Source organism: Diospyros lotus, chromosome 14 (genome assembly GCF_014633365.1).
Source record: "Diospyros lotus cultivar Yz01 chromosome 14, ASM1463336v1, whole genome shotgun sequence".
NCBI classification, from domain to species: Eukaryota; Viridiplantae; Streptophyta; class Magnoliopsida; order Ericales; family Ebenaceae; genus Diospyros; species Diospyros lotus.
In genome coordinates, this window is record NC_068351.1 from 5968938 (window position 1) to 5979573 (window position 10636).

At 37.3% G+C, this 10636-nt stretch overlaps 1 protein-coding gene across 3 annotated transcripts; it reads right to left on the reverse strand.

Moving 5' to 3' along the window:
- Window positions 1-1702: 1702 nt before the first annotated feature.
- LOC127789573 (receptor-like kinase TMK3) lies at window positions 1703-7200 on the reverse strand. 3 transcript variants are annotated; one of them, XM_052318498.1, is made up of 3 exons: window positions 4498-7193; window positions 3233-3747; window positions 1703-2524 (listed from the first exon to the last, which is right to left on the reverse strand). In XM_052318498.1, the coding sequence occupies exons 1-2, from the start codon at window positions 7124-7126 to the stop codon at window positions 3239-3241; spliced, it is 3138 nt and encodes a 1045-aa protein (XP_052174458.1). In that variant the 5' UTR covers window positions 7127-7193; the 3' UTR covers window positions 1703-2524; window positions 3233-3238. The 3 variants fall into 3 exon arrangements, with proteins under 3 accessions (XP_052174458.1, XP_052174460.1, XP_052174457.1); XM_052318500.1 differs by lacking the exon at window positions 1703-2524 and having other exon boundaries at window positions 3095-3747; window positions 4498-5978; window positions 7041-7200; XM_052318497.1 differs by lacking the exon at window positions 1703-2524 and having other exon boundaries at window positions 3095-3747.
- Window positions 7201-10636: the final 3436 nt, after the last annotated feature.

Sequence of the window (10636 nt, forward strand, 5' to 3'; positions counted from 1 at the left end):
AATTATATTGAAACATATACAGCCAATTTCTCGCAACCCAACTCTTCTATTTCTCCTAATTAATAAAGTTATCCCCATGATTAATAAAATTTTTGCTCTAATTTCTCAAGAAGAAAATCAGAGGAATGTAGTTAATCAGATGGATGGAAATGATTATTCTATTCAATGTTAAACATGATGTGCATAAAACTAGTCATGGTCGATCTACTAAGAAAGAAAGATCATTGTGCACACCCTGTGGGTTTCATGGTCACACCATTGACAAGTGCTATAAGTTGCACGAGTATCCTCTTGGATATAAGTTCAAGCAGAAAAACCCTAGTCAAATACATCCTAATAAAGTGAATCTCATTGTTAAGCAAGTATGTGAGACTCATCAAAATTTGTCCAGTAGTAATCAAGTTATGAAAGATTTTATGCAGACGTTGAGTTCTACACAATATCAGCATCTGTTGAACATGCTAAACACTCATCTAAATGTGGCTAAAACATGAGTAGAACCTGATGCTTCCCAAGACCAAGCATCAGGTACCTATTTTTCTATTTCCATAAGTTTAGTTCTCAATAATCCTAGGTATTGGATAGTGGATTCTAAGGCCACTAGTCATATATGCTTCAATCAGTCTTCATTTGTTCATTTAAGGCCAATTCAGAACACATATATTACTCTACTAGACCACTCTCAAATTTTTGTATTATATATTGGAAATGTATTGCTCAGTCACTGTTTAGTGCTTAAGAATGTTCTGTTTGTGTCTCAGTTCAAGTTTAATTTAATCTCTGTCCATGCACTTACAGAAGAAAATTGTATGAGTCTTAGTTTCTTCTCTCGCACATGTATTCTCCAGGATGTCAAACAGTCGAAGATGATTGGCAGGGATAATCTTCACGAAGGTTTATATGTTATTGATGCTGATTCTATTGATTCTGAATGTCAGCCAATAGATATAACATGTATTTCTTCTACTCATATGGCCCATGTTGTAAGCAAACATACTTGGCATAATAGGCTTGGACATATTTCATTTCATAAGATGAAAAATTTGAAAGATTTGTTGAACTATAAAAATACTGATGATGTTTTTTGTTCCATATGTCCATTAGCCAAATAGAGAAGGTTATATTTTGTGTCTAATAACCATCATCTCCACATACTTTTGACTTAGTTCATTGTGACACTTGGGGGCCATATTATGTTCCAACATATGCTGGTTATATATACTTTCTCACCATAGTTGATGACTGCACATGATTCACTTGGATTTTCTTGATGCGGCAAAAATTTGATTCTAGGGTTATTGTTCCTAAATTTTTCTCTATGGTAGAAACACAATTTAATACAAAAGTGAATAAATTTAGGTCAGATAATGCTTCTGAGCTCAAATTTCAGGATTATTTTGCTACAAATAAGGTGATATATCAATTTTCTTATGTAGAAAGGTTTGAGCAAAATTTTATAGTGAAACGTAAGCATCAACATCTTTTTAATGTAGCTAGAGCACTACCGTTTCAATCTAGAGTATCTATTCAATTATGAGGTGATTGTATCCTCATTGTTGTCTTCCTGACTAATGGGACCCCTACTCTTATTTTAAAAAATCAATCCCTTATCAACTTCTCTATAGAAATCTGTCGACTATACTTTCTTTCACATATTTGATAGTTTATGATTCGGCTCTACTTTGACTTCTCATCAGGCAAAATTCCATGCACGTGCCACCGCTTGTGTTTTATTTCCACTGAACATAAAGACTTCATTTTTATTTCTTCAAATTGTATATAGCAGAGTCAATTTCTTGAAAGCCCGGTTCTTGGAATTTCCAACTGGCAACTGGCATGGATGTGACGGGTTAGACAAGGGCCCAGGTCAATCACTGAAGGACAAAAATGCACTGCAAACTTATACAACACATTAGCCATACACACTCAACATCCATTGCTTCCTAGTGGGCCATCCACCCCCACTTGTCCTCGAAGTTCCACATAGACTCAAAACCTAAACTCTAAATTCCAAATTCAATTAAAGCTCGCAGACCCGTGCCATGCATCGCCTTACCCTTAACAACGTCGTGTCCTACGTACATTGCCTCTGAAGACAGACAAATGCGCATGAAGCAGGGTCTGGCTGCTTTGTCTTGCATGAGAACATGACACCAATTCGGTTTGGGAGAGCAGCAAGTAAAACGTCACCGAAGACTATATATCTTGAGTCGGCTGTCGGAATTGGTAACAAGCAAGGACGGGTTCCATGCACCATGCTGCGTGTGATTTGGGAGCCAGTACGTTCCATGATCACAAGGACAACGAGAGGGCGATTACAGCTATATAAGGGCGGAGCCCTCTCGATCGGACGTTGGAGGGCAAGGCAAGTGGGAGTGGATTTCTAGACGCGACACGATATGGGGGTAGTGGTTGGCTTAGCTAGTACCGAGATTAGTAGATGGTGGCCAGCCAGCTTTTTCTGATCATCCATCGGAGTTGGAACTGGGAAGCCATGGCCGCCGGAGACAGACAGGGGGACCAACTGGAAAATATTGTTAAAAAAAATTAAATGTCAACTAACATTACTGCCTAAATATAAGTATGAAATTGTGTTTATCGTTATTGCTGTTGGTTGGGACTCTTAGTAATGATAAATAAACACAAATGGCGGTATTGAATTATAAATGGAAGCCGATTAATAACTGAAAAGAGGTTAAACATTGGCGCCGGACCCATTTATTTATATTAAATAACTAATACATATTTAAAACTTAAATATATAAAAAAATAATAAACCCATTACACATATTAGTCCAATACTGGAACTGGAATGGACTTAAAACTTCACTAAATAATATTATACTACAATTAGCTAGAAAAGTGTATACAACGATATATTAACACAAATTTAGGAGGAAAACAAATTAAAATAAAAAAAAATATGTAAATTACAAAGTTTCATCCTTACCTAATTTAAATGTTTCGACTTATTAACTATTTATTAGTGTGTTACGAATAGTTAAAATAGTTCCTACGGAATTCTTTCTTCATCATCATCACAGGCATGCCAATCCGCTTTAAGTTTCTTACAGAAAGCAGGAAAGCATAGGAGTCATCGAATTCTCATTCATTGCTGTTCGTTCTCTTATCTAGAACATGCAAACATGTAGTTTTAGCAAACTTTGAACAAAAGCATGCCATCTTAACATTTCAGATAAACATGTCACAGAAACAGAAAGCATTGGAATACCTCTTTTTATCGACCATCAGCCGAAGTAAACGACTCGCCAAACCCAGCAGGCCTTGATGGAATACTTTCCTTGCTGTCCTTTAGGTCCAAATAACCCGAATCCTCTACTTGGGCCTCTTGCCAGCCCTTCACCATTTGGTCAAGGGGAAGACTGTAATCGATGCCACAGTACTCCTCCGCCTCGTCATCGAGCGGTTTCCATTTTTCTACAAGAGGAGACAGGACACTCACAGCATGGCCCATATCGGGGCGTTGGTTTGGTTCCCTTGTAGTGCAGTGCCCTGCAAGTTCTGCCATGATGGCGATGCTCTCGAATGCTTCTTCGTTTAGATCAAGGGCAGGGTCAATGGCAGCCCCAAGCTTCTCTTTATTTGGCTTAATTTGCCAGAACCATGCGGCAAGGTACCGGCTTTCCTCGGGCCTGTCCTCATCAAGTGCCATTAGTCCAGTTAATAGCTCCATTAACACAACACCAAAACTGAACACGTCGGCTTTGGTTGTAATTTTACCTGTAACTGCAGGGCACATAAAGATACGAGTTACTTGGCCTTACCCTGTAACTACAGTATGAAAAGTAAACACATCTCATACATGATAATATCTTAATAAGGAGGCTTTTAATTAGCTGCTGTTTTGAACGTTAACGACCTCTCATTCATTCTTGACATGCATCTGAATGTTTACGATGTCAAGGCTCAGCTATGAGAAATTGCAGCCATTTCAGAATATGATTTGAAGTTTTGAAATGGTGTCATTGAAAAGAAATCGAAAGATAATAGGCGTGAGTGCAAAGAAGTTTCATAAAATTCGAAGTACACAAAGTGAAGATGATAAATTTCCATATCGAAATGCAATTTTAGAATTGGAGCAGGGCCTCAGATTCCAATTGTGGGTGCCTAACAGGAATGATGCTGATTAATTAACCCTCCAGTTGAAGCTAAGATTTTTCAGTGAAAAGGAAAATGAATAGAAAATGAGATAATTTTGAGAATGAACATAAGAAAGTTTATTTTGCTTCCTTTCAGAAATCCTAGTTCCGATATTTTTATCTAGACTGTTCATGACTTCAAACATTGGTTAGGCCTCAATTTCTTCTGCAGGCCAACACTGAAACAAAATTTCCTCTTTTGATTCATCTGCAAGGTAAGCATAATCGGAACTGGCAACATGGTGATTCTTTTGGAAGTAGTAATAGCGCTAGTGATTCAGGAAATCAGAAAGTTAAAAGGCACTATAAAGGGAAGAATATAACACAGAGAGCTTACCAGCATATTCTGGTGCTAGATAGCCAAAAGTCCCAGCAAGCCTGGTTATTACAGACTTCTCCCTATTAGGAGCAAGTTTCACTAATCCAAAGTCCGATATTTTTGCTCTAAAATCATCACCAAGTAAGATATTTGAAGATTTAAGATCTCTATGTATGAAGCTCTGATGAGCCAAGCTATGAAGGTACTCCATCCCTCTAGCCACATCCAGGGCGATTTTTAGCCGCCTTTTCCAAGATAGAGGTTCTAATTTCAAGGTCTTCCAGTGGAAAAGGTGCTTGCTGAGAGCTCCTTGAGGCATATACTCGTAAACCAAAATTCTTTCACTACCTTCAATCGAATACCCGAGAAGCGATACCAAATGACGGTGGCGTACCTTTGAAAGAACAGCAATTTCAGCCTGAAATTCATCCAAAGCTTTGTTGCCAATCACACCAGCTACCATTCTTTTCACTGCTATTTTGGTCCCATCATCCAACTCTCCCTTATAAACTACTCCAAAGCCACCACAACCGAGCTCATTTTCTGGGGCAAAATTCTTGGTCACATTCCGAAGAACTTGAACTGATATGACCAAGTTTCCAGCCTCAATGATATGGGGTTCACCTCCTCCATGATTGTTTCTACTCCCAGAACCACTTCCTGTTAGTGTAGAAACATTTCCACTAGTGTTGTTTGCAACCACAATCTTGACCATACTTTCTGGATCAGAGGGGTCTCTGGGCTGAAGCAAAAGAGAGCTTGGAGCTTGGAATGCGTCCTTTCTCTTCTTGCAAGCATAGATAGATAAAAGAGCCACTAAAGCAACCAACGCTGCGAAACTTGCAACAGGAGCCACAATTATGACTAAGTTCAACTTCTTGGCACTCCTTCCATGAGTTGATCCATCAGAAGGATTAGGAAGCCTACCAGGCGATGCTGTGGTTGGTGGAGAAGGCACATTAGAAGGCGATTTAGGACTTCCCATTGGCGGGATGATGGTTGGTGGAGAAGGAATATTAGAAGGCGATTTTGGACTCCCCAGTGGCGGGATGATGCTTCCTGGCGGGATAATGGTTGGTGAAGGAGTTGGCGAAGATTGACTACCGTTTAGTAAAGGATTACCATCTAAGATAAGTTTGACAGAGCCACTGAAACTTGGTAATGGAGCAGAAAGGTTATTTCCACTTACATCCAAAAGGGTCAGAGATTTCATTCTGGTCCAGCTCATTGGAATTGGACCTGTAAGGCTATTAGATGAGAGTTTAATTTGAGTAAGCGATGTTAGGTTTGCGATTGAAGGACTCAAAGTCCCACTAAGATTGAACTTGGCCAAGTTTATCATGAAAACCTTCTGATTACTGCAACTCACTCCCAACCAATGCCCCTTACAGGGATCATTGCCGGACCAAGAAGAAACAAGCCTCTGTGGATAATTCAAGCCATCAAGAAATTCCAACAGCGCCATAACTTCCGGGGCACAGGGCACCCCTGGATCAAAACTACAAAACAAGTTCGAACTGTATGAGTAATTAACAGTTTTGACATTTGGAACCGGGCCCATAAACTGATTATTGTTCAAATCTAATTTGTCTAGTTGCATGTTCGCCAAGCTATTAGGTAACAAGCCAACAAGATTATTGCTATTTACATTGAAATCCTTCAAAGAAGTTAAGTCACTGATATTCTCAGGAATTTTGCCAGAAAACTTGTTGCCATGAAGCCATAGACTAGTGATTGACACCATTGATGTAACTACATCTATTGGACCAGTCATCCCTCCCCTGGACTGTTCATTCAACCAGAAAGTGTGCAAAAACGAGCTGCTAAAACTCGCCGGGATACTCCCCGAAATTCGATTCAATGCCAGTTTTAGCATTGTGAGGGATGGCATCTTACCCAAAAATTCAGGCAGTGGACCAACCAAATTACAATTCATCAAAGACAGAATGATCAATTGAGCTGAATTTTGCAACTCAGAAGGCAGTGACCAACCAGTGGTGGCATTGAGGGGGTTAAAATCCAATGCGAAGACCTGCAAATTCACAAGGCCATCGAAGAAATCCGATGGAATCGAATCGAAATTGTTGTAATCCAGATAGGAAAACCTCAGTTCGGATAACCCACTAAAAGATGGCAGCATCCCAGTGAACTGGTTCTTCTGGAGGCCTATGTTGGTAAGTTTAGAGAGATGATTGAAGTTCTTGGGCAAAGTACCCCTCAAGCCCAAACCCTGGACTTGAATCTGAGAAATCCTATTTCCATTGCAGAATACATGGTCCCACCGTGGCGGGCCACAAGGATCACTACTAATATTGGAAGGCCAGTTCAAGAGGTGTGGATTATCTAACCCTAATCTAAGCTCGTTTAGAATTGCATAGTCATTAGGGTCTGTAACACTAGAAACAACTGAAATTAGAGAGATAAGAAATGCTAAAACAAGCCTAATCTGATCAACTTCCATCGGAGATTGGAGCAATGAACAGAACCATTTAAACCAAGCTTGAGACCGCAAATGGCTTGTCTCTGGGGCATCACAATTCAACCATTCTGGAAATACGTACCCATTTCGAATCTTGAAAGAAAAGAGTGACAGGAAGATAGGTAACGTTGATGGCTGGAATGAAAAACACTGCAATGAGTCTCCCATCAACTACAGAAAAGTGGGAACCAAGTTTGTTCTCAGTCTTTTGGTACAAATACAAATTATTTTGTATTTATGGACTATGCTCCCATAAATTCACTTTGTGACTTGTCACGGAATATATTTATACAATACAAAGTTAGAATTATCCCAAAGCCTATCTCTTTCCAAGCAACTTTAGGAGGACAACTACTACAATTGGTTTTAAAGTTTGAGATGTATATGCAAAAGGAGATATAGTCTTTCTCACAATCTCCAATTCCTCTAAATATTGAAGAATATTTATTAGTGATATATTTACCATTAAACTTGTTGAATAAGAAAATACATTAATATGTAACTCAGAGATTGTCACTCAAAAATTTATATTTTATGAAAATAAGCATGAAATGGAGACTCATTTTCAAAAAGATATGAATTCTAATTATAGAAAAAATTGCTATATTTCTTTACTATTAAGTTAATTTTAAAGAAAAATTTCTTAATCTGATTGAATGAAATAAGTAATTATTTTACGTCTATTGCTTTCATCACCACAAAGCAGCGAGAGGAAGTGACCACCAAAACCACAAAGGATATTATATCCATTCCTAAATCCACTTGGCAAGCATATTATGGGGTTAATTTATTTTAAACAAAACAAAGAAAGCAAACCACTCTGCATGTTTGTTTGTTTATGTACTTAATTACTTTGAACGATAAAATATGATATCTATATGAAGAAAAAGAAAGTAATAAATACTTGAAAATATGAAAAGGAAATGTGAGAAAAAAAGTAGGCATGATCTCAATATCTTATGATGTAAATGTAATGGAAATGTGACAAAGAAAGTGGGCATAAACGTATGGATGCATTGGATTATGGTGAGGTGGAAACCACCTGCTTCCTTGAATTGCTTATTCTTGTCATCTCTTGTGCAACCAACCAAGCATAAGTGACTAAGATGATAAGGGTAAGTTTGATTGTCAATTAGATTGTGATTAGGGGCGGATTTAGAAATTTAAGTTAGGGTGGACTAAAAAAAATTATGCTAGATTAGATTGAAGTTGGGGTGGCCTCAATTGAAGTTGGATTGAAAAATTATCTTTAAAATTTAAATTTTATTGTGGGCTTAGCGCAGAATAGCTCACACATAAATCCACTCTTGGTGATTGATGTACCGGATCTAGATGTATTACTATTAATATAATGAATTATTGTTAATTAATTTAGTTAAGTTGGTTTTGGGTAATAGTTTTTAATAAGTTTTATAACTCCCCTCCCTTCATACCCAAGTTTGCAATACTTTAGTGCGTGATTACAATTGCACTTATTTTTTCTTGAAAGCCATGTTTCAATATCCTTTTAAAGACTAAAGAGGTTCAATAGAGCAATCGTGTGATATAGTAAAATCCATGCAAGATGTCCTTTTAAAGGTTCAATTTTAGTGTTTGTCAAACTTTTGTTATTTGAATTTAATTAGTTTTTATGATAATATTTTTGATGAATTTTTCTTTAAAGTTTATAAATTTCCACTCATTCCATTACCCACGCTCGTCCCTCTTATATAAGACTTTATACAGAATGATATTATTTTTTAAAAGACACAAAGAAATCAACAAATAAAAGCAACACGTGACACGATATTTTATTGTCCTATTTTTAATTTATTAAGTTGATGAAACATGCGTTGGATCTTTGAATTTTATCAAGCCCAAATCAGAGTGGGTCGAGCACCAGGGTTGGCCCATTAGTTGATTTGGACATCACAATATGGACCATAATGCATCCTGGTCCACTCAAAGTTCTTATTAGTTTTTTCACTTACTGAACAGAGTAATAAAGTGCTCTTACCCTCTCATAATTAAGTTGTTTGAGGTCATATATATCCACCATCGAGTCCCTTGTGTGAATTCTATCTAGATAAGATTTGTAGCTATCTTTACCCATGATCACATCTTAAGCGCGTGTGTATAATATTTTTTTTTTTGGGGAACTTTTTTTAGGAATAAAAATAGTAGTAAATCTACTTCATTTGAGACTGTTTCTTCTATTCATACATATATATACACACGATCAGAATTAGTAGTTATATATTAACCCTTTGTTGCAATATTTCGCATTCGTACGTAACATTTGAATAGTAATTAAGAATTGGGTCCGGTTTTACACAGATGCAAAATTACCCATTTTTGTGGAATGAAATCATCTTGGCAAATTTGTTGGGAGGGTGACATGTGAAGCAAGCCCTTTCTCATCAACCCTTGGTAGCGTTGAAAAATGCAGTGTGGAGTGGACCAGTAGTAGTAGTAGTAGTAGCGTAGGTAGAGACAGCGATTGAAGCCCTTTTCAAGCCCAACAACTGCTATTTTTGTCAAGCTAGGGAGGGTACCCGAGCTCAACTTGGTCGGAAACCCACTGTTCTAAGTTCACATCAGCTACTACCCATTTGCCGGAATTAGATTCAAGAGTGACCTTATATCCTTAAGCCCTCACCACTTTGCCCGAGTCTGTACCCTATAACTTTTGTTCCTGGTTTTTTATGTTTTTCTCTTTCTTTCTTTCTTTTGTTTTTGTGGGTTCTTCTTGTTAGTTATATATCACAACTAAAACTATGGACAACTTCGAAAAATTCTTAGTTTCACATAATCTTTAAAATAGAAAACTTTACCGGACGACGACGTATTCAATTTCCATTTACCTAATAAAAAAAAACTGAACTTTTATATGAAACTAAGAGGAAATTTAATTAATTGTAGCTTAGAAAATGTTAGTTGTGTACTTGTGGCTGAAGGACTTGGGAAATGCCCCAGTTGATGTAATGGGCTGCTTGGAAGGTGAAGTCCTTTGTCAAAACATGTAGGATACCACCTTTCCAGGAATATTGAAGATTGGGATATCATGATTTAAGTAGAGCAGCTCAAGAACGAGGACCATAGCACCATGTCTCCATCAAGTTTATTCAAAAACCTAGCAAAACTGACGTAAAGACTGCCTTGGTTTAGTCATGGTCACACTATAAGAAAATTAACTGGTCCTTTTCGAAGTTTATTTTCTGGCATTTGTCAAATTCTGTCGAATCCATTTCCGGTATTTATGTGCAAATCCCATGAAAAAATAAAACCGGAGTCATTAATTTTGATTTAAGAAAGCAGCTCTATGATTAATATAGCATGAAGAAGCATCCTCCATGGGCAATTTTTTAGATCCTGTTTTATCTCAAATATTGCATCGATCCATTGGACTGGTTGGTCACTGCTTCAATTAATTATTATAGTCAGAAAGATTAATTAAGTGTGACATGAATATTTATAATTAATGGAATGATTGCAACACAGAAAATAAGGCCAAGTGAGTACTGAAAGATGCAGCATGCAATTTTGCATGTCTTGACAGTGAAGGATGTGCCCATATCAGCTCTTTTGAGAAGATTTGATATATTCTAGGATTCAGAGAATTGTCCGGCTTTCTGAAGCATGGATTTCTAAATTCTAAGATACCAAACAAGAGAGAAAGCATATATATATATATATATA